The sequence below is a fragment of the Schistocerca piceifrons genome, chromosome 4 (assembly GCF_021461385.2).
Source record: "Schistocerca piceifrons isolate TAMUIC-IGC-003096 chromosome 4, iqSchPice1.1, whole genome shotgun sequence".
Lineage (NCBI taxonomy): Eukaryota > Metazoa > Arthropoda > Insecta > Orthoptera > Acrididae > Schistocerca > Schistocerca piceifrons.
In genome coordinates this window covers 168485912-168510220 of record NC_060141.1, presented here as the reverse complement: position 1 = coordinate 168510220, position 24309 = coordinate 168485912, and the positions used below count along the sequence as shown (strand labels likewise).

The following is a 24309-nucleotide window of genomic DNA, read 5'->3' as shown; positions in this document are numbered from 1 at the left end:
GTCGGACGATGATGAGCTGGTTCGGCCATGGTTAAATACTGCTTCCCACTGCTGATTCTACAGTAACAGTGGTGTTCCTGGATCACATCAAAGCATCTGGAGTGTGATGATACCCAAAAGGTGTGGTGTAACTAGCACTAGGTAAGCCAAACTGTGTCAATTTTGTGACGTCAGGCTGGTGGCCTTGTTCGGGAGCTTGTAGTGTGATGACACAGGTCCTGATCATATAGTTCAATGACCAACACCTGGTGGTTGGCAGTAGCATCATTGCAGTTCTTCACTCTGACTTGTTCTTCAAGCTCCCATATACTTTTGTCTCTTACAATAGAACAATTAATGAGAAACTGGATTGAGAGTTCAAATTCACTCATTGACTTTACTTAGAAACAGAACACTCTACGATTGTCTAGTAGATCTTGTGTCAAGATGTGGTAGTAGGATTTGTTGTAGACTTCATGCATAGCCCTTTTTATGGAAGCATCAGTTACCAGAAACTTTCCTATATCAGTGCTCCAACATTCTCCAGGTGGTACCATGAAATTTGGGGAGAGTTTTTGGTGTGGGAGGAGTATTTCCATGATATCAAACATAGGCTTTATTTGAATGATTTTAAAACTGGTGTGTCACAATTTGATGGCCTATAGAACTATTTGGTTGTTAGCATAAGTCCACACCTGACTGTTACTGTTGTCCTCACAGGCATGGAATGAGGGTTTGGTTTGGTTCTGGGGGGGCAGGAGGGTGATCGTCATTTATTACCCTTGCCCTCTACTCCTTTTCTACCCCCCCCTCCCCTACCTCCCCAACCCCTTATGAAATATAACTTGTCATCATGCTCACTTCTAGCATAAAAAAGATGCCTACAATTTTAATAATAACAGAAATAAAATATGTTAAATGTCTTGATGTAATAGTAATAATAATAATAATAATAATAATAATAATAATAATAATAATTTGTTTGTGTCCTAGAAATTGTAACTCAGAAAAATATAACATCTGAAAGCCACTCTTCTGAAGTTGTGAAGTGCATGTGCACTCAGTGTATTTTAGTAAGCACTATGGTTATGAACAAGGGTCTGCTGTGTGAGCATGTAAAGAAGAGGAATGCTGCTTCTTTCCCTTGTTTCCACTTACATTTGGGAAGTCAGTATTTATTTTTTTTCCTTGATGGAGCGTCTTTCATTTCTGTATACTCATACTCATCTTCCTGTGGTTTGTCAATTCTACCCGTGGTCTCACGAATTGTGTTGGACTTTTTGTTGACAACCTGTGAATATTTGTCTTTACCTAACTACAAATTGTCACTCCTTTATGTATGTGACAGTAAAGGGTGCAACACACTTACTGACATGCCAACAGTAGTGATGAACAGTGCTTTATTATGTCACTGAACAGGGAACATGAACAACAAGAAAACAGAAGTCATTGCTTGATGACAAGAAAAGAGGAGTCACTACTTGACAATCAGAAATAAGATTAACACTGTATCCACCAATAGGAAGTTCTCCGAGAGTCTGTGTGTGATCACTGAAATAGGAAACTTCTCATAGCATTTGTAAATGCTGAGTTCCATGAGACAGTGGTCAGTGGCAGCCTGCACAGTAATGATGTAGTAACTAGTGGAGTGTACAGAGCTGGACCCATGAGGCTAAGGTTGTTAAGCAGCGACCACTCAGGGCGATCACAAGGTGACACTGGACCTGCAGGCAGAGTCCTTCAAGGCTGTGGTTGGCAGTGCTGCCTGCTTACCTGCTCTTGGAGACAGCTGGCATCCAGAACTGGATGGTTCCTTTGAAAGGGCACGGCCAACTTCCTTCCCCGTCCTTTCCTAATCCGATGAGACCGATGACCTCGCTGTTTGGTCTCTTCCCCCAAACAATCCAATCCAGAACTGGAGGTAGGCAAAAGCACACACTGTTGGCTATGCGTTGGGCAGTTGGGTTACGCCTACACAGCAGAAGATTACATGGTTGGTTTCCAGGTGGCTTGTGACCAGTGAAGGAAAATAGTTCCATTGTTTTGGTGCCACTTGGAGTGATGCTCCCATCGCTGTATTGTGCGGATCTTTCCGTACGTCTACTGATAAATATGCTTATGTCTACTGACAGTGGATGTGAAGTGTCTGATGTTTATTGCTGGTAGTCAACTTGTGATGAGACAGTCACTGGTAGACTGTGCTTGTTGTGTTGCAGGGCATCTGAATTTCTAGGAGTGCCATACCAGCATACCACAGGTCGGGCTGAAGTCCTACCTGTGTGTGTGTGTGGGGGGGGGGGGGGGGGGGTGTTCCCTCAAGAGTATCCTGTGTTAAACATAGCTTGTAAATTTTAGAATTCCTTATCATTTGAGACACACTGTAGTTTCCATGCTACTTTGTACTTACTCTCTGAAAGTTAGCTGTAAAATTTGGAAATAAATTTATACCTTCTGCTTCAGGTTTTAGCAAACTCTTAAGTTCCTTGTATTACATGAGGATGAGTGATTTCTTGCAAAGAGGTGGGTTATGCAGGGAAAACGTAAGTCATATCTGCAGACATACAAATATAAACATGTGTTTAATGAGAAGAGGGCAGGAAAAGTCAGTCATGGCCTCCGGAACGAATCAGCCTGGCATTTGCCTGACGTGATTTGCTGTGAATGCTATGGCAGTTAACAACTAGTATTTTAATATTTTCATTCTTCGTAATTTGTTCTTTTGATATCTTGTAATAAGTAGTTTCCGAGATGGCTTGAATTCATTTTGTGACCTTGGAGTTTTACCTAACTGTAACGAAAGCTCTCACAAATGGTTACTTCCAGTGTGCTGTGAATACTTGAACTGTCTGAGGAAGTCTCCATGTTTTACTGCAAATCGTGGGTTTACATGAAGCTCTTCACAGGATGAATTAAGCCTCTTAGTTTTGCCCCTCCACTCATATCTGATCAGAGGATGCCTTTCAATCTTCTGAATGTCATTGTGAATCGTCAGCTTTACCAATACCTCAAAGCTAATATTAGCTTTCTTCACAAATTTAGCCAGTCTCCTGAGAGATATCAGACTGTAATTTGTGCTAACACAAGTGACAGTCTGCAGCTGACCTGTGCTTGCTTGAGCAGGAGTGCGAAAGTCTGCTGGCTCCGTCTCAGTATCAGTGACAGACAATGCTTTGTTCCTGATTGTTTACTTTCATAGTCTTAGAGGAGTTGGTATCTCATTGCCTTGCTATGATCCTAGAACTGGTGTGCTCAGCCATTTTAATGGACAAGGGAGGCATGAGAATTGTCATGGTTATAAAATCAGTGGCAAATGTACTTTGCATTCTGTGGCAAGGCTACATACACAGTGCGTAATTATTTTTTACATTATTAAGTTAAATGAACAATGTACAATTATTTATTTATTTTTTTGTTTCCATAAACTAACTTGTTTTGGTTATAAGCGAAAGTAATAGAACTGCATGTTAGGTGTGACCTGCTAAGGTAGTCCATTTGTTAAGACTTGGGCCTTAGATTCATGGAGATGGCAGCATATGCCCTGTCTGGGCATCTAGATTTAGGTGTTCTGTGTTTTTCCTAAATCACTTCAGGCAAATGCCAAGGTGATTCCTTCAAGGAGGCCATGGCTGATCTTTCCTGTCCTCTCATTAAATACATTTATATTTGTATGTCTGTAGATATGACTAATGTTTTCCTTGTATTATACTGACAGATCCTATATCATTGTAAAATATTCCTTGAACAAATAAATTACTGATAATGATACTGATAAGATTTAATGCCCTGTCAATGATGTGTTTAATAGACATGGAGCACAAGCTTAGATAGGGGAAGGGTGGGAAAGACACTTGGTGGTGTCATTTTCAATGGAACCATTCCTATACACCACGATCAGGTAGGGACATAATAAAAAACCTAAATATGAATGGGGTTTGAACCCTACTCCTTCAGTGCCATGACTATTGCTCTGTCTTACTTGGATTTGATGTACATCCCATCTGTGGTGCAGCTTAATATTTTCGTGTAAACAAAATGTTTCCGGAGCTGAATGTCGTGAGAACTGTCTAGGTTTGAGCACTTAATGGCACAGCCACCAAGCTGCAAAATATATTGTTATTTAAATAAAGTTTAGTATTGTGACTTTAGTTAATTGGTTAGTTATTTGTTCCATAGATCATTTGGGTGATTATTGTATTGAAATGATGTAGAACAAGTCAGTTTACAGGATGTGTTACATGATTAGTGTTAACATTAATGAACACATTGTTATTTTATTTCTACTCATTAACTACAATTAGAAGCTAGGTTTTTTTGTGTTACTGCCTACCAGTTTTTAAGTATAAATTCGTTAATGGAATAGAAGGAATTGTAATTTTAAATTAGATTTAAAACTTGCTTTACTATCTGTCAGACATTTTATGTTATTGGACAAATGATCAAAACTTTTATTACTGCATATTGAACTCCTCTCTCAGCCACTAACAACTGTAACAATGGGTAATAAAGCTCATTTTTCCCTCTAGTGTTGTGGGTATAGGCATCACTGTTCATCATAAGTTGTGATGGATTATTTATGATAAATTTCATTACTGATAATATGTATTGTGACGGCATAGTTAAAATGTCTAGCTCATTGAAGAGGTGCCTACATGATGTCCATGGAGTAACACGACATATTATTCTTACTGCTCGCTTTTGTGCAATCAGTACATTCTTTCTAAGTGATGAGCTATCCAAGAAAATTATTCCATACAGCATTATTGAGTGGAAATATTCAAAATGTGTGAAGAGATTGATAAATTTGTTTCCAAGTTTAGCAATTGAATGAAGAGCAAAAGTAGCTGAACTTAACTCCTTGAGAAACTCAGTAATACAGCTTCTTCCAGTTCAAGTTTTCATCATTATGTACACCCAAGAATTTGGAGTGTTCTACTCTACTTCTGACTCCTGCTCAGTGCTACATGTTGCTGTGACTCTATTTGTTGTACAGAACTGAATGTAGTGTTTTCTTTATTTCTTTTTCTTTTTTTTCCAAAGTTTAAGGAGAGTTAATTTTCAGAGAACTACTTAATAATTCTGTGGAAAATATCATTTACTAACTCCTCTGTTGCTTTCTCTGTAATAGGGTCTATTATAGCACTAGTATTGTCAGCAAAAAGTACCAATTTTGCTTGTTCAATGTTAAGTGCAAGGTCATTCACATAGAGAAGGAATAGGAATGAATCCAAAAATTAATCCTGTGACACTTCCTGTGTGATTTTTCCCCAGTCACTAAAATTTTCAACCCTTCTGACATTATCTGAATTATTCAGCACAACATTTTGCATTCTGTTTGCCAAGTATGATTGAAACCAGTTGTGTGTAAAGCCATCAGTTCCAGTAGACTTAAGGTCTACTGAGAGTAACATAATCTACACAATTAGAGACTTTGGAGAGATATCACAAAAAATAACAACAGGAAATATATTATTATTTAAGGCTTCTACTATTTGATGAGTGAATGTCTAAATAGCATTTTCAGTTGAGCAACCTTTCTGGTATCCAATCTGTAATGTACTAAGTAAACTGTTTCCACTTAAGTGCATGACTACTCTTGAGTACATGACTTTTTTGAATTTTTTGGAAAAATATGTCACTAAGGAAATTGGACAATATTTGTTCAAGTGTGTGTCTTGTCTCCTTTCTGATGAAGTGGTTTAATAATTGCATATTTTAGTCTGTCTGGAAAGCTTCCCTGTGCCAGTGATACATTGCATATATCAATAAGGACATTACTTATTAAGTTGAAACAAGTTTTCAGAATTCTGTTTGAAATGCTATCAACCCCACAGCTTTTGTTTTTTAGAATTTTTGTAGTTGCATTAATTTCAGTGAAGGATGTTGATGCTACTTCTAGTTGCTTAAAGTTTTGTAGAATGACATTTTTAACCTTGTCTTTCTCCTTCAACTGAACCATTTAATCATATATTTGCTGTTATATTTAGAAAGTGGTTATTAAAAGTAATTGCAGCTTGTGAATTATCAGCCACAACATCATCATTTAGTTATTGTTATGGAAAATGTACACTGTCTGGCTGTCCTGTCTTCCATTTGACAGTGTATTATATGGTTTTAATCTTATTACCTGCATTGTTTATTTCTGTCAGGACATGCATACTCTTGAAATTTTAATGACCTTTCTTAAAATACTACAGTATTTTTTGTAGTATATAATTAATGCTGGACCTTGACTTGCTCTGGCCTGTACAAAATTTTCCCTCTTCCTCTTACATGAGATTTTAATTCCCTTAGTTATTCACGGCTTACCTGGTTTTTTAATGGATCTTCTGGATAATTTTTAGGAAAGCAACATTCAAATATTGATACAAATGTACTATGGAGTAAATTGAATTTGACATTAGCATCTCTTTCTAAATATGCTTGTCACATACTACCACTTTTTGAAACTTTGTATCCTGTTCTCTTTAGTAAGCTTCACTGCTTTGTTTGAACCTACCCCTGGCTCATAAGGTGCCATACTGTTTATTTCCATTTATTGTGCATCATGATCACATATTCCATTAGCAATTGGATACACATGAATTGTTTGAACCTGAGAACTGTCTATAAAAATGTTATCAATCAGTGTCCAACTATTTAGCTTCACACAAGATGGAAAATTTACTATTGAAATTAGATTTGATTCAAGTAGATGTAATAGTAATTGCCCTGTAATTCATAGTCATCTTTACATAGGTCCACAATTAAACTCTTATTTTAAGCATTTCAGAAATGTTCCTTTTACTGTGTTTCAAACAATGGAAAATCCAGGATGGAAAAAACAGCAATATTGAAAGTATAGATTGTTACTCCCAACATAGAGGAGGCATTGAGCTACAGACGGGCACATTGAAAAAGTAGTGATAAATACTATTTAGCTATTGGTCTAAGTCCTTCATGATAGATACTATTTAGCTATTGGTCTAAGGCCTTCATCAGATGTAGACAAATCAAAAACACATTCACACATATATAACTCACCTGCATGGTATTGTCATCTCTGGTTGCTAAGGCCCAACTGCAGCTGCATCAGAAGTGAGCTGCAGTCTCAGCTGTGAAGAGTACTGGGGTACAGAAGAGGCTTGGGAGTAGGGAAGGGTAGGAACAACAGGGTAAGGGTAGGGAAGGATGTTAGTGGGAAGCTCACAGGGACGTGATGGATGATAGAATAATGGCCTGCTAAGTGCAACATTGTGAGGCCATTCTGGTGTTTGGGTGGGGGGAGTCATAAAGGGGAGAGAATGGAAAGGGAAGGGGTTTCGTAGGTGCATTGATGGGACAGAAGGCATGTGTAGAAATAGAAAGGCAAGAAAGAACAGGATAGACAGATGGAAAACAGGAACAAATAAAGGTTGAGGCCAGAAGAGTTATGGAAATGGAGGATATGTTGCAAGGAGAGTTCCTAGCTGTGTTGTTCAGAAAAGCAAATGTGGGTTGGAAGAACTCAAGATTATCCTCATTATCCTCTCTGTCTGTCCTATTGTGGTATTCCGCTACCCACCCAACCTACGCAGTGTCCTTTTCTACCCCTATTCCACCCCTCCTTCCAACACCTTGATCCATTGCTCATATTCTTGCAATAAACCTAGATGCAAGATGTGTCTTATACATCCTCCCAGTAGCACCTACTGCAGTCTTCTCCAGGCGTATCTTATCCCAGCAAAGGCTGGACCATTTGTGAAAGTGGCCATGTGGTCTACCAACTTGGATGCAATCACTGTGTGCCATTCTACGTGGGCAAGACCAACAACCTCTCTATTTGCGTGAAAGGCCATCACCAAACTGTGACCAGGAGATAGCTGAACCACCCCGTTGCAACCAGCATGATTTGCATGACTTCAGCAATTGTTTCACAGCCTGTGTCATCTGTGTTCTTTACACCCACACCAGCTTCTCTGAATTGTGCATTTGGGGACTCTCTTTACAACATATCCATTATTCTCTTAACCCTTGTGTCCTCAGCTTCCAATAATCCATGTATCCACCTGCATGTCCCCTTCCCGGATGCTGTTGCAGCCATACACAAGTCTTTTACTCCAACAGTGTACCTGCATAGTCTTTTCACCTTCTGTACTATTCCCTTGTCACTGTCCCCTCCCCCCTTCAGTACAGCAAATGAATTCTCACCATCCTGTTCCTGGCTCATCCATGCCCACTCCCAGAGACAGCATTTGTACCTTCCCACCCTTACCATGCTGTCCCTTACAGTAATTAAGTATCTCAGTGGAAAATATGACTTCTCATATTTCTCTGTAACCAGTTTTTTTTTCTAGAAAAGTCATTTCATATGAGTTTTTATTACACTCAAAGCTAAATTCTCCGCAGCAAAATCAATATTGACATCCTATTTACCCAAAAACACTGTACCTAAAATCACGTATATGCACTGGTCAGGTATCACTAAAAATTTGCAATCTAATTGCTGTCCTTCCAGTTCAACAGTTAAGAATGGAAACACTTTATAATGTTCTGCAAAATTTTTGCAGAACGTTATGTAGTATTTTCTTTTTTAACATAATTATCGTGTTCTGCCAAACACCGATGGAAAATTCAGTTAAACTTGCTTAATGTTTTTGTACATTCATGAAATGCGTATTTGACCATCAGCTGTTTTATTGAAAACCTGGTTTCAGTCTTAGATCACCATCATCGGTTATAAGATTCAAGTAAAACCATTTGACAGTCAATATATCTCAGGTGTTATTATTCTTAATAAATCCCACTATAGTAAGTTCTTCACAGGACATTTATGGGTGCATCCAATAGTGACATCAGTTCACAGGACATTATATACACACTGTACACTACGTATACTGTCCTGTTAACTGATGTCACTGTTGAATGCACCCATACATGTCCTTTAAAGAACTTAATTTACTGGAATCTATTGAGATGTAACCAGGGTCAAAGAATGACATGAGAGATTTATTTACTTGAACCTTATATCTGGTAATGATGGTCTATGACTGAAACCAAAGGATGCTTTAAAGTTTTCACTAAGCAACTGATGGTCAGATATGTATTTCATGAATTACTTGACGGTTGTTAACAGTCACCTAACAAAAATGTTTAAAACTTCTGTACAACTTTCCGTTAGCAACTACACTCCTGGAAATGGAAAAAAGAACACATTGACACCGGTGTGTCAGACCCACCATACTTGCTCCGGACACTGCGAGAGGGCTGTACAAGCAATGATCACACGCACGGCACAGCGGACACACCAGGAACCGCGGTGTTGGCCGTCGAATGGCGCTAGCTGCGCAGCATTTGTGCACCGCCGCCGTCAGTGTCAGCCAGTTTGCCGTGGCATACGGAGCTCCATCGCAGTCTTTAACACTGGTAGCATGCCGCGACAGCGTGGACGTGAACCGTATATGCAGTTGACGGACTTTGGGCGAGGGCGTATAGTGGGCATGCGGGAGGCCGGGTGGACGTACCGCCGAATTGCTCAACACGTGGGGCGTGAGGTCTCCACAGTACATCGATGTTGTCGCCAGTGGTCAGCGGAAGGTGCACGTGCCCGTCGACCTGGGACCGGACCGCAGCGACGCACGGATGCACGCCAAGACCGTAGGATCCTACGCAGTGCCGTAGCGGACCGCACCGCCACTTCCCAGCAAATTAGGGACACTGTTGCTCCTGGGGTATCGGCGAGGACCATTCGCAACCGTCTCCATGAAGCTGGGCTACGGTCCCGCACACCGTTCGGCCGTCTTCCGCTCACGCCCCAACATCGTGCAGCCCGCCTCCAGTGGTGTCGCGACAGGCGTGAATGGAGGGACGAATGGAGACGTGTCGTCTTCAGCGATGAGAGTCGCTTCTGCCTTGGTGCCAATGATGGTCGTATGCATGTTTGGCGCCGTGCAGGTGAGCGCCACAATCAGGACTGCATACGACCGAGGCACACAGGGCCAACACTCGGCATCATGGTGTGGGGAGCGATCTCCTACACTGGCCGTACACCACTGGTGATCGTCGAGGGGACACTGAATAGTGCACGGTACATCCAAACCGTCATCGAACCCATCGTTCTACCATTCCTAGACCGGCAAGGGAACTTGCTGTTCCAACAGGACAATGCACGTCCGCATGTATCCCGTGCCACCCAACGTGCTCTAGAAGGTGTAAGTCAACTACCCTGGCCAGCAAGATCTCCGGATCTGTCCCCCATTGAGCATGTTTGGGACTGGATGAAGCGTCGTCTCACGCGGTCTGCACGTCCAGCACGAACGCTGGTCCAACTGAGGCGCCAGGTGGAAATGGCATGGCAAGCCGTTCCACAGGACTACATCCAGCATCTCTACGATCGTCTCCATGGGAGAATAGCAGCCTGCATTGCTGCGAAAGGTGGATATACACTGTACTAGTGCCGACATTGTGCATGCTCTGTTGCCTGTGTCTATGTGCCTGTGGTTCTGTCAGTGTGATCATGTGATGTATCTGATCCCAGGAATGTGTCAATAAAGTTTCCCCTTCCTGGGACAATGAATTCACGGTGTTCTTATTTCAATTTCCAGGAGTGTATAATTTGAATTCCTGAAACATGAATCATTGCTACCCCTTCTTTGTCTTTAAGTGATTCAAAAACATCTGGGAATCCCCATTTAATTCACTCCCAGTGTCCAGTAAATATTTAACAGAAAAACCTTGAACATTAACCAAAATTGCTGGTTGCCATATCTCTTACATCTAGGAATCCCCATTCAATTCACTCCCACTGTCCAGTAAACATTTAACAGAAAAACCTTGAACATTAGCCAATATTGTTGGTTGCCGTATCTCTCTGTCACTTACCTTTGTATCTTCTTCATGTAACAAATTCTCATTAATCCTTTCCCTAGGTAAACAGTCATACTGATTACCAAACCTATAGCACACATAGCACAATTCCATTCCCTAGCTATTTCTTGTTCATTTTCTAATTTCTCCTCATTATGACTTTTCTCGCTAACAACATTTACTATTTCTTTACTCAACTTATTTGCTTCATCATCATGAACAAATTCAAATACTTCATCCTCCTCATCTTCTTCAACACTACTTATTCTTTTGCTATCTCTAGCATCATTTGAACTACCTTTAGTGTCGCTGTCACTGTCGTCAAATTCTTGGCTGATCATCTGTTTCCTTTCTTCTCTACTTAACCTTGCAGCTAGACACTTAAGCTCTTTAGTTTGCTTACACTTTCTCATAGCATTCAGAAAACCATTTTGATAGTATTTTGTATGCTGAAGAGTTGAAAAATTTTCTGCCTCTTTAGTTTACTCTGTCATTAGGCCTACTTCTTTCAACATTTTACGCTTCTCACTACTGGAACTACCTTTGCATAACACCATGATTTAAGCTCTCTGCTTGTTTCAATCTCTCTAAGCACTTCGGTATAGCTGAGCCTTGCTACACATTTATTTACAAATTGCTCTTTTCTATGTCCTTCGTAAGTGCAGCTCCAAATGGAGCAAATTTCAGTTTTCCAAGTTGGCTCTATAAACGCCATTCTCCATACTCCTATCACTGGAATTTCTCCTGTCATTTCTATTTTCATTTGTGCCTATTTACACACAATTACTCCTTGTACCTCCACAGTTCTTTCCATAATCTGCTCTACTGACTCTTTTCACCTGCCAATCACTCCTTCGTTTGTTCCTATCTTTAGAATTTCTCACATTGTCTTCTATTACAGGTCTGACTTTTCCTACTTTTCGCACATAGTCCAGAAAATCATTAATATTGCTCTTAGCAGCAGGCGAAATCAATTCCCTAACTCTGTGGAAGTTTGTTCTCCAATCCTATGATTATAGATTCACTGCCTAGCTCCTTGTCTGAGTACTTACATTTGTTAATACAATTCTGATGAAAACATTTATAGTACCTCTCCTGGACCATACATACCACCACCCAAAAATTCACTCACAATCATTTGCTGCTCATCTTTAGACCAGTACCCGTCCAGAAATAATTTTTTAAACTCTTCCCAAAAATCACATTGTTCTGCAGCTTCAGCTGTCCAACTATAAAAATCTGCCTTTACGAAACCCCACACAAGAGACATTTTCTTCTTATCACTCCACTTCTCAATCATATCATTAAATTCTCTGATAAAATCAAGAGATTGTACATTATGATAGAGTCAAAATGATTAAACTTTTAACACCTATCAAAAGAAACTCCATTAGACACAGTACAGACACTATGTTTGACATTTTGAACTTTACTGAGTTTCTTTTTGGTTTCAACAAACTTGAAATCTGTGCTTTCGTTTACTTCCCCTGTTTTCGGTAGTAATCTGACACTTCTTTTTACTTTCCTTCCTACTGTCCATATTTCGTTACCCAGATCTGTTTTGGTTTTTTCAGTTTGAGCTTCCAATTTGTTCTTATTTTCAGAACAAAACTTCTTGAAGGCTGCCTGATTTACTGAGCGAGGTGGCGCAGTGGTTAACAGACTGGACTCGCATTCTGGAGCATGATGGTTTAAACCCATATCGAGCTATCCTGATTTAGGTTTTCTGTGATTTTCCTAAATTGCTCAGGCAAATGTTCCTGTGAAAGGTCATGGCTGACTTCCTTCCCTGTCCTTCCCTCATCCAATGGAACCTATGACCTCACTGTTTGGTCCCCTTTCCCCCAAACTAACCAACCAAGCTGTCTGATTGCTGGCAGGAACCAGAAACAGCTTCCATCCTCTTTTCACAATATTGTACAATTCTATCTCTTAAAGCTTCACAGTTCTAGCAGTCTTTATTTTTATAGCCATAGCTTTCGTTGCCTTTTCTAATTTGTTTTCAAAACCATTTTTCACTGATTCTGTTTGTCCAAATCTGACTTTAATGTAGGAACGTCATTTTTTTCTTCTAGTTTTAAACTACCAATCTTTTATAATGTTATCACTGCTTTTGTTCATATCTAGTCTTAAACCAGTAATGTCACTGCTGCTTTTGTGGCCTTTTGAATTCAATTCATCTGTAAACTCCATCACTACCGACAAGAAATTCTTATGTACTGACACTTCCTGTACATTGCTAGTCTCTTCATGCAACTCCTGTTTAACATTAATTTGTTTCATTGGCTCTAAACAGTCAACTTCCTCATTCACATTACAGTGAGCAGTGGGTGAAGCCCTTGACAATTTGTCCATAATTTTGCCGTTTGCACACAAATCCCATGCCAACTCATCTGTAGTTCCATACCAGGCTGGTTTGTTTACTGCTGGGCTCTGCGCTGATTGGTTGTTGCCAAGATAATGTTGATGATAACATCAGGCAGTTTTGTCCTCCCATTATTCGAAGTCCTCTCCACAGTGGCATCTGCTTCTTACCATATTTCATTCAAAATAATTTGCACTGTTCCAAAAATTTCCTTGTATTCTCCCATTTGGAGTCTGAACATAGTTTTAATTTCCATTGGTCCATTCAAAAATGTAATTCACACTTCAAAAGTCACTTCGCCACTGTAAATAAATGGTTCACTGTCCTTAACCACTTGAGTTCTTTTTAATTGTTCAATGGTACAACAATCTTCACACACACACACACACACACACACACACACACACACACACACACACACACACACACACGCACGAGTCTAATTTTGCCAGGGTAGGACAGTGCCTCGCCAACAGCCTTGCCACAGTGGTAACACCAGTTCCCGTCAGATCAGCGAATTCAAATGCTGTCTGGCTGGGCTAGCACTTGGATGGGTGACCATTCTGTCTGCCAAGCGCTGATGCCAAGTGGGGTGCACTCAGCCCTTGTGAGGCAAACTGAGTAGCTACTTGATTGAGATGTAGTGGCTCCAGTCTCATAAACTGACATACGACTGAAAGAGGGGTGTGCTGACTTCATGCCCCTCCATATCCACATCCAGTGATGCCTGTGGGCTGAGGATGAAGAAATGCTTCAAATGGCTCTGAGGACAATGGGACTTAACATCTGAGATCATCAGTCCCCTAGAACGTAGAACTACTTAAACCTAACTAACCTAAGGACATCCATGCCCAAGGCAGGAATTGAACCTGCGACTGTAGAAGTCGTGCGGTTCCAGACTGATGTGCCTAGAACCATTTGGCCACACCGGCCGGCGGCTGAGGATGACACGGTGGCCAGTTGATACCATTAGGCCTACCAAGGCCTGTTTGGACAGAGTTTAGGACAGGTCCTCACATGGTAGGGCACCAGTTGTAATATTACTGTCCTGATTTTTGTAGCCTCTCCTTGATAGCACAAATTTCTTGTCACCTCGAAGCTAAGAGTGTAAATGAGTGTAGGATGGCGTTTACTCTAGGAAGTGCATGGCACCGTAATTTGAACTGCACCAACATACACTTTATACTAACAAAGAGATAGAGGGGCTGGCCAGTACTTACCTCAGCTCAGTACAGCCGATAGATACACAAAACAGAACATAAAATTTTTATCCTAGTTTTGTTGTAGGGTTGTGTTTTGAGTGCCCTCTCATTTTAGTGGCTGTCAGTGGTCTGGTGGTGGCTGAGAGGCCTGTGGTGTCCCCCTCTTTATATGCTGATGATTTTTGCATTTATTTTCATTCTTGTGCAATGGGTGATACTGAACACAAGCTACAGGGAGCAATACACCTAGTGCAATCTTGGGCTCTCACTAATGGATTCCAGTTTTTGGCTGCCAAGATATGGGTTATACATTTTTGTCATTGCCGTGCAGTCCATCCCCATCTTGATCTGTACCTTGATGGCCAGTCCCTCATCGGTTTTTAGAGTCGTCTTTGATGGATGGTTGACAAGACCTCCCCATCGTCGTCAACTAGCGGATATGTTGGTCGCACTTCAGCGCTCTTTGAAGCCTCCGCAACACTAACTTGAGGTGTGAACCAGTCTACTCTGATAATGAGTCTACACAGAGTTGGTCTTGTCCTATCTAGATTATGGGAGTTGTGCGTATGGCTCGGCATCACCTTTGATGTTACAGATGCTGTACCTGATGCACCATTGTGTTGTGTGACTGGCAGCTTGTGCCTTTCGGTCTAGCCCCATGTTCAGTCTCCTAGCAGAGGCAAGGATTCCACCATTGTGGGTTCTGCACTAATGACAGTTGATCATTAATGCATTACGCATCTGTTGCACCCTGGAGCACCCGAACTACTGTATCCTCTTTGCAGATAGTGAGATCCATCTCCCACAACAGTGGCCTAAGTCTTGAGTTATGATTGCCATCCTCATCCGTTCCCTTTTTTTTTAACTCCAGCTTTCCCATCTACCATCTCTTCTCCAGGCCGACTCACGTACACCTACGTGGTGCATGCCTTGTCCACATCTCTGTCTTGGCTTATCACAAGGTCCGAAAGACTGGCTCATCCTGAGGCCCTCCACCACCAATTCTTCTCCATTCTCAGTATGATGTGGGGTTAAGAAGTAGTCTATACTGATGACTCGATGGTCACTGGTCACAGTGGCTTTGCTTATGTTAATGCAGGGTTTAATTAAATCTGCTCCTTGCCAGATGGGTGCAGAGTTTTCACTGTGGAATTGGTAGCCATCTCTTGTGCTCTTGAGCATTCCTGTTCTTGCACCAGTAATTCCTTCCTAATCTGTAGTGACTTTCTGAGCTGTTTACAAGCTTTGAACAGAGTTACCCTTGCCATTACTTGGTCCTAACTACCCAGGATTCCCTTTCTGCCCTCAAACAATGTGGATGCTAGATGGTGTTTTTCTGGAGCCTGGATCACATTGGGATCCGAGGGAATGAACTCACTTACAGGCTGGCCAAACTCTTTACTGACAAGCCACCTCTTGAGTTTGGTTTTATGGAATCGGACTTTCGATCACTATTACACAATCAAATTCTAAGGATTTGGAATACAAAATGGCATACTTTGACTTCACCGAACAAGTCACAAGCGATAAAGGAGACCACAAATTAGTGGAGATCCTCCATGTGGGCCTCTCACAAAGACTCCATCGTCCTTTGCCAGCTCTGCATGAGGTAAAGGAAACAACGAATTTGTGGAAGTCATCCACATGGGCCTCTCGCAAGGACTCTTTCATCCTTGGCTGACTCATTGTCATCTCCTCCATCATAGGGATCCACCCCAATGTCTTTGTGATGCCTGTATGATGATGGTCCACATTTTGCTGGACTGTTCTAACCTAGCCATCCTATGGCAGACTCGTAATGTGCCTGCCTCACTATCCCTGGTGTCAGCCGACAATGCCTTAATGGCTGAACTGGTTTTACAGTTTATTCATGAAGAGGGTTGTTACCACTCTCTCTAAGGTGAGGGTGCCTCAGCCTTGTCGGCCCATTGAGGGGTTGGCAAGATGCTATGTTGCCTCGTCAGCTCTGAATGGGCAGTGGCTGTCCGGGCTTGCTGGTCTGGCCCAGCCCTTGCCCTACCCCCTTTTGCTCTTCTTTCCCTTCTTGCGTGTTCTGTTTGTGTTCTTCCTCTGTTTTCATGTGCTTCTCTTGTCTTGCCTGTGTTGTTAGTCTCTTTTTGGTATTGTTGGATGAGGGGTGTCTAGTAAGATTAGATTAGATTAATACTAGTTCCATGGATCATGAATACGATATTTCGTAATGATGTGGAACGAGTCGAATTTTCTAATACATGACATAATTAGGTTAATTTAACAACATACTTAAGTTAATATAACAACTTTATTTTTTTGTGTTTTTTGTTTTTTATTTTTATTTTTTTTATTTTTTATTTTTATTTTTTTTATTTTTTAAATATTTTTTTTTCTTTTTTTTCTTAATTTATATCTAAAAATTCCTCTATGGAGTAGAAGGAGTTGCCATTCAGAAATTCTTTTAATTTCTTCTTAAATACTTGTTGGTTATCTGTCAGACTTTTGACACTATTTGGTAAGTGACCAAAGACTTTAGTGGCAGTATAATTCACCCCTTTCTGTGCCAAAGTTAGATTTAATCTTGAATAGTGAAGATCATCCTTTCTCCTAGTATTGTAGTTATGCACACTGCTATTACTTTTGAATTGGGTTTGGTTGTTAATAACAAATTTCATAAGAGAGTATATATACTGAGAAGCTACTGTGAATATCCCTAGATCCTTAAATAAATGTCTGCAGGATGATCTTGGGTGGACTCCAGCTATTATTCTGATTACACGCTTTTGTGCAATAAATACTTTATTCCTCAGTGATGAATTCCCCCCAAATATAATGCCATATGAAAGCAATGAGTGAAAATAGGCGTAGTAAGCTAATTTACTAAGATGTTTATCACCAAAATTTGCAATGACCCTTATTGCATAAGTAGCTGAACTCAAACGTTTCAGCAGATCATCAATGTGTTTCTTCCAATTTAATCTCTCATCAATGGACACACCTAAAAATTTGGAATATTCTACCTTAGCTATATGCTTCTGATTAAGGTCTATATTTATTAATGGCGTCATACCATTCCCTGTACGGAACTGTATGTACTGTGTCTTATCAAAATTCAGTGAGAGTCCGTTTACAAGGAACCACTTAGTAATTTTCTGAAAGACAGTATTGACAATTTCATCAGTTAATTCTTGTTTGTCAGGTGTGATTACTATACTTGTATCATCAGCAAAGAGAACTAACTTTGCCTCTTCATGAATATAGAATGGCAGGGGGTCTGTCCTCCATTGCACTTTCTGTCTGGTGGCCTCTGGCTGCTCCCTGATGGGGCACCTCATCTATCGTCCCCCCCCCCCTCCCCCCCCCCCCCCCCCCCCCCCCCAACCAATTCCTCTTCCTTGTTCTGTTCTCTAGACTTCGTTGACCTTCAGTAGAGCTTGGGGTTTTCTTGGATTTCACACACTGGGCCCTTCTTTGGTGTGTACTTTGTTGACTTGCCTGTTGGAGGTAGGAGGGATCAATGGCACCTTAGTTTTATCCCTGTAATCATTAAATCAACCCACCAGTCAGCGGCTGGTAACTGTGTCTTACCATTTGGCGAGAACTCCTGTGGCATGTATACAAAGTGAGGTCCATCTCCAAACATTCTGTTATTAGTATTGAGCCTGAACAATCCATGCAGCAACTAAGCTTTTTTCTGTCCATGTGAAGAACTATCTCAAGCAACCTGGTATAGCAGACATATCAATTCTTGAACAGGGATGGAGGAAATACCCTTCCTGGATGAAAAGGCCTGCTGTTAACTTGAACATAATATAGTACAAGACTACCACTCTGCCTATGATTTTAAGTAGGATTTTTAACTGCATTTTATTGGTGGTTTGCAAGCTCATGGTGGCTTTTGTCAATAGTTCAAAACAAGGGGCAGTGTTGGGTGTTCTGTTACCTTCTCAAATTTTATCATTGTAATCTGCATACCTAGTCAGTGCTCGTACTCTGCAGAGCTCTTGGGGGGGGGGGGGGGGGGGGGGGCGGCAAGACAGCATTGACGGAGGAAACTTTCTTGCTTGCATGGACTCTGTCAGTGCTCTGCAGGCTATTCAGTAAATCTTCTCAACAGATAGAATAAATCAGATGGTCCAGGACACTATCCACTTCTTGTGCAGGTAGAAGAAAGAGATGGCTGCCTGCTGGGTCCCTGAACACATGGGAGTCAAGGGAATGAGGATGCTGACAGAGTAGCAAAAGCAGCCTGCCAGGAAAATACCACAGTTCACCTTAATGTCCCCCTACAGGCTGTCATGTCGTGGGCTACAAAAAGAGTGTTTGCTGAATGGGAAAGGCAATGGCTTGAAGTGTCCAGCAAGAAGCTGTGCTCAGTCAAACCAACTATTCAACTATGGTGCAGTTTCTTTCTTGATCTCCAAGAAGTGACAAAGTGACTCTCACTGACCTTCATATTGTACACTGCCAGTGACGCACACTTAACTCGTGCAACACGAAGATCCATCAGAAGGCAATCTTTACAGTGCCCTACTCAGTGTGCATCAGGCTTCGATATTGTGTGTTTTGTATGCTGATACGAGGGGCGCCTTTGGTCTACCAAGGGTCTTACTCCCAGTTTTAAATGATTACAACATAATAGCAAGTAAACTTTTGACATCTTGTGTGGTGTAAGGACTCCTGCCCAATGTAATTGGAAAAAAGTTTTAATGTGTTTTGGTGTGGCTGTTTCATCCTATTAGTTTCACGATACTAGCCATATGAATGCCATCCACTGATTTATTAATTCTATTGGTGTATAATAGCAGTATTCTGGAAATTGTATGTGAAATTTTTTATTACTGTGATTTTAGTGATATTGTCTTTGCTTTTCATTTTAACAAGAGTCACTACTCATACGCCAGTACCATGATCTTGAGAAAGGGTGCTGGTGACCAAACTGTTCAGTTCCCAAAAATTTGAATCCATCCATTCGACCATCCTTGTGGTTGATGGCTGCAGCACAGTTACATACAACAATTATAGTGATATGTTAACCATATACAAAGCTCAGACTCTTTTTTACTTAAACACACTCAGTAACCAGACACATGAACTTTTAGTAATGACAATTACCAAATTGCCACTGTTTATAAGAAACTGAAATGTACTTGTTCAAAGAGACATATTACTGTCTATGTTTTGTCATCTTCTAAACCCTTAGATATCAGTAGAAGCTTTTTATTTTTAATGGGAAACTACAGTGCTTTGGAAAGTAATTATTTTTTGTTGTTGTTGTGTGCTTTCAGCAAGCATCTGAGGGTACAATTACTTTCAAGCTTGTTCCTGCAGATAGCAAAAGTGGATTGCGTGAGAGTAAAGTCAGAGTCCGTGCACATTTTGATTATACATCATCTACAGATCCATACATCCCATGCAAAGAAGCAGGACTGGATTTCAAGAAAGGAGATATTCTTCACATTGTCAGCCAGGATGATGCTTACTGGTATGTCTGCTTTAACATGCAGAAAAATTTTCTTTGAATATTGAAATCTTAAGTTCTACTTATTTTAAGTGTTCTAAGCGATGCTAAAGGCATCTGTATCTGTTGAGTGTGAAATGATTGGAATTATCATGAAGACAATATGTAGCTTTATACCTGCATGGTTAGTAAATCTGCTGGATGTTATAATGGAATGTTCGTATTTTAGATTGCAACAACAAGGAAAATGTCACCTTAAATAATTATCAAAAATCTATTCTAGGTATGTCATGAGTGGAGGTGCAGTCTAATTCCATACATACTCAACCTAACACTCCACACTACCAGGAAACATTGTGTGGCAGATGCTTTAATCTTCCATCACGTGTGCCACTTGAGTCAAAAACTAAGCACTGTCCATATGTCATAGAAATCCCTCTCTGATTGTCAAAATCATCTTCATGATTCATTTTAAGCTCCATACCTAAATGTAATCAAAATTGCTTAGATCTTTTATGGTCTAAAGAGAAAACTTCAGTTTGCCAAGCAATCTCAAAACCATTTCCTTATCCATTTTTACATTCTACCACACTTAAGATGGTTTTGCCCCCACTCTATTCTCTGCAAGCCATGTTACAATATTTGGCAAAGGATATTTCTGGTACCAGTTTACCCTCCTCCTCTCCCCCTCCCCCCCTTTCCCTCTACATTCACAAAAGGGGCAAGGGAAAAATTATTGTCGATAGACCTCAATATTATATTACCTCTTAATTTACTGGCCTTACTGGCTGAAAGCTTTATTTATGACAGTCTTTTTGTTGTGCCTATCTGCGACTCAGCATCTCTGCTTATGGTGAGTAGCAACTTCCCTTTTCATAAAATTGTGACTAGAAAAACTGTTTCTCGTGTGTATTGTCTCCAGTAGTACCATATATCAAGTATTAGAACCCAAATGGCAAACTGCAAAAGCATTTGCAACAAAGTGCCAGCAATTGAAGCACTCATGAAAAGCAATGGAGCTAACATATTCTAGGTACTGAAAGCTTGTTGAAACCAGACATTGATAACAGTGAGATTTTTGGGGAAAATTTAAGTGTATATTGAAAGGATTGGCAAATGGGGAATGGAGGTGGTGTATTTGTCACAGTAGATGAGAACCTCAGATAGAAATTGAAACTGCATGTCAGATGTGCCAGCCTCATCTCCTGATGTAATTGAAAACTTAAGAGAAAACTTCAGTTCACTTGTATATATGTTCCCCAATAACTGTGTAATCATTGGTAGAGACTTTCATCATCTAACAATTAATTTGAAAAATTAAGTTTTGTTAGTGGTGGACATGATGACATCCTGTGGAACATTACTAAATACCTTCTCTGAAAACTAGCTAGAACAAGTAGTTAGGAACTTCCACTCATGATGGAAATATGTTTGATTTAATGGCAACAAATAGATGTGACCTCTTTGAGGATATCCACATTAAAACTAGTATCAGTGACCATTACACAGTTATGGCAACAATGATTACCAAAGTACAAAGGACAACTAGAACAAGCAGAAGGATATATATGTTTAGTAAACTAGAGAAAAAATCTGTAGTGCCATATCTCAACGAGAAACATGAAATCTCAGCACAAGACAGGAGCAGGTAGATGAACTATGGCACAGGTTCAGAAGAATAGTTGAGCATGCATGGGATAGATATGTACCCAGCAGAACAGTCCATAATGGGAGGAACTCTCTGTGGTGTACAGTCACTGGAAAGAAACTTCTAATAAAACAGAGACTATGGCATAATAGGTGTAAAACAAAGCATAGAACTATAGACAGAGAGATGCTGAACGAAATGGGTTTGACTGTCAAGAGAGCAAGGCATGATGCATACGATGACTACTGTAGCAGAATACTGTCAAATAATATTTCACAAAACACAAAGAAATTCTGCTCATTTGTAAAGGTTGTTAGTGGCACCAAAGGTAGCAAATGAGATACAAACTGAAATTGAGGGTAGCAAAGCAAAAACTGAAATGCTTAACTCTTTTGTTAAATGATCCTTTACAAAGGAAAAACCAGGATAATTGCTCCAGTTTAATCCTCGTACCACTTAAAAGATGATAGATATAAGCAGTAGTGTCAGTGGTGATTAGAAACAACTGAAATCATTACAATTGAACAAACCTCCAGGGCCCGATGGAATCCCTGCCAGATTCTATACTGAATTCGCTGCTGAATTGCCTCTCTTTTACTGATGATCTATCGTAGGTCCCTCGAACAAAAAACAGTGCCCAGTTCTTGGAAAAATCACAGGTTAAAATAAAAAAAAGTGGGAATTATATCACAGTGTTAGAAGTAGTCACAATCAAGCTACAGTAGCCCATTACAAACCTTACTGTAAGGTACTTAAGTCTGTTATCAGGAAGACAAAGAATATGTAGTAAGCAAATAGAATAGCTAATTCACAGGATAAAATTAAAACATACGGTCAGTTGTGAAAGAAATATCTGGTCAGCAGCACAAGGTCGACAATATAAAGTCAGTTTGTGGTAAAAATATTTCTGTTACTGATAAATCTGATATATGTACAATATTTTACAAACATTTTCTGAGCATTGCTGGTGAGTTAAATAAAAATTTAGTTTCTACAGGGAATCATATAACTCCCTTGGCAAATGCCTTTCTGCGAGTGATGTGTGACAGACTCCTCTGTGATACTGACAAAGGGGAGATTGAGTCAGTGATGAAATCACTGAAGACTAAGAATTCTCATGGATATGATGGAGTGCCTAGCAGAATATTTAAGTACTGTACTGCACATGTTAGCCCTTTATTTAGCCATATTTGTAATTTTTCCTTTAGGAATGCTCAGTTTCCTGAACGTTTAAAGTACTCAGTAGTAAAGCCACTTTATAAAAAGAGAGAGAAAGGGATGATGTTGACAATATGAGACCTATTTCTATGCCATCAGTGTTTGCTAAAGTTATTGAAAAGGCTGTGTATGTAAGGAAAATTGATCATTTTATATCACACGATTTGCTATGAAAGGTACGGTTCAGCTTTATAAGTTGTTAAACACCTGAAAATGCTATATTCTCTTTCCTCTGTTTTGAGCGCGAGGCATATTTTTTGATTTAACCAAGGTGTTTGATTGTGTTGATCACAAAATATTTTTGACCATTATGGAATATTGGGAGTAGCTCACACTTGGTTCACTTCTTGCTTTAGTAAGACAGCAAAAGGTCATTATTCACCGTGTTGAGAGTGGCTGTGATGTGGGGTCTGAGTGGGGTACAGTCAAGTGGGGAATGCCCCAGGGATCAGTGTTGGGGTCACTCCTGTTCCCTGTTTATATAAATGATATGCCCTGTAGTATTACGGGTAACTCTAAAACATTTCTGTTTGCTGATGACAGTAGCTTGGTGGTAAAGAATGTTGTGTGCAACATTTGCTCTGTTTCAAATAGTGCAGTTCCTGACATAAGTTCATGGGTTGTAGAAAATAAACTAACGCAAATCACAGTAAGATTAAGTTTTTACAGTTTCTAACTCACAAGTCAACAAAACCTGACATTTTAATTTCACAGAATGGGCATATGATTAGTGAAAGTGAACAGTTCGAATTTCTAGGTGTTCAGATAGATAGTAAACTGTTATGGAAAGCACATGTTCAGGATCTTGTTCAAAGGCTTTTGGGTTCATAAACATTTTACTTTTATCTGTTATTACTTTTATGTTGTAATTTCATGTACTGACACGTTCCATGACCTTGGAGATTTGCTCCTCAATTTGGTCCCAAGGAACTTGACGTGTAAATAAAAATAAAGCTATATTTGTCTACAAGGAAGTCCGCAAAACTACCATCCATTATCCTTGACATGAGTTCATAGTAGAATCTTAGCACTTATCCTGGGCTCGAATATAATTAGGCATCTTGAACAGAATGACCTCGTCAGTGCCAACCAGCATGGATTCTGAAAACATCAATCATGTGAAACCCAACTCGCACTTTTCTGACGTGACGTACTGAAAACTTTGGATCAAGGCAGTCAGGTAGACGCAGCATTTCTTTATTTCCGAAAAGCATTTGACTATCTTTATTGTCAAAAGTACTGTTATATGGGGTATGAAGCAAAATTTGTGATTGGAATAAGAACTTTTTGGTAGGGAGGACACAGCATTGGACGGAGAATCATTGTCAGATGTGGAAGTAACTTCAGGTGTGCCCTGGGGAAGTGTGTTGGGACCCTTGCTGTTCATGTTTTATATGATGCCCTCGCAGAGAATGTTAATAGTAACCTCAGATTTTCTGCATATGATGTGGTTATCTATAATGAAGTACTGTCTGAAAGAAGCTGAAGAAATATTCAGTCAGGTCTTGATAAGATTTCAGCCGTGAAAAAATAAAACATAGTATCCAATGACTATAATATCAATGTGTCATTGTTGCAGTCACCCAACTCATACAAATATCTATGTGTAACACATTGTAGTGATATGAACTGGAATGATCAA

The 24309-nt window shown here is 40.1% G+C and overlaps 1 protein-coding gene across 5 annotated transcripts in view; it reads left to right on the top strand.

The window, feature by feature from the left end:
* Positions 1–24309, top strand: part of LOC124795006 (MAGUK p55 subfamily member 7) — a 268265-nt gene that overhangs the window by 83739 nt on the left and 160217 nt on the right. For all 5 annotated transcript variants that reach the window (XM_047258764.1, XM_047258763.1, XM_047258766.1 and 2 more), the window contains one exon: positions 19629–19825. In XM_047258764.1, coding sequence (XP_047114720.1) covers positions 19629–19825 — 197 coding nt within the window. The remainder of the gene's footprint in view (positions 1–19628; positions 19826–24309) is intronic.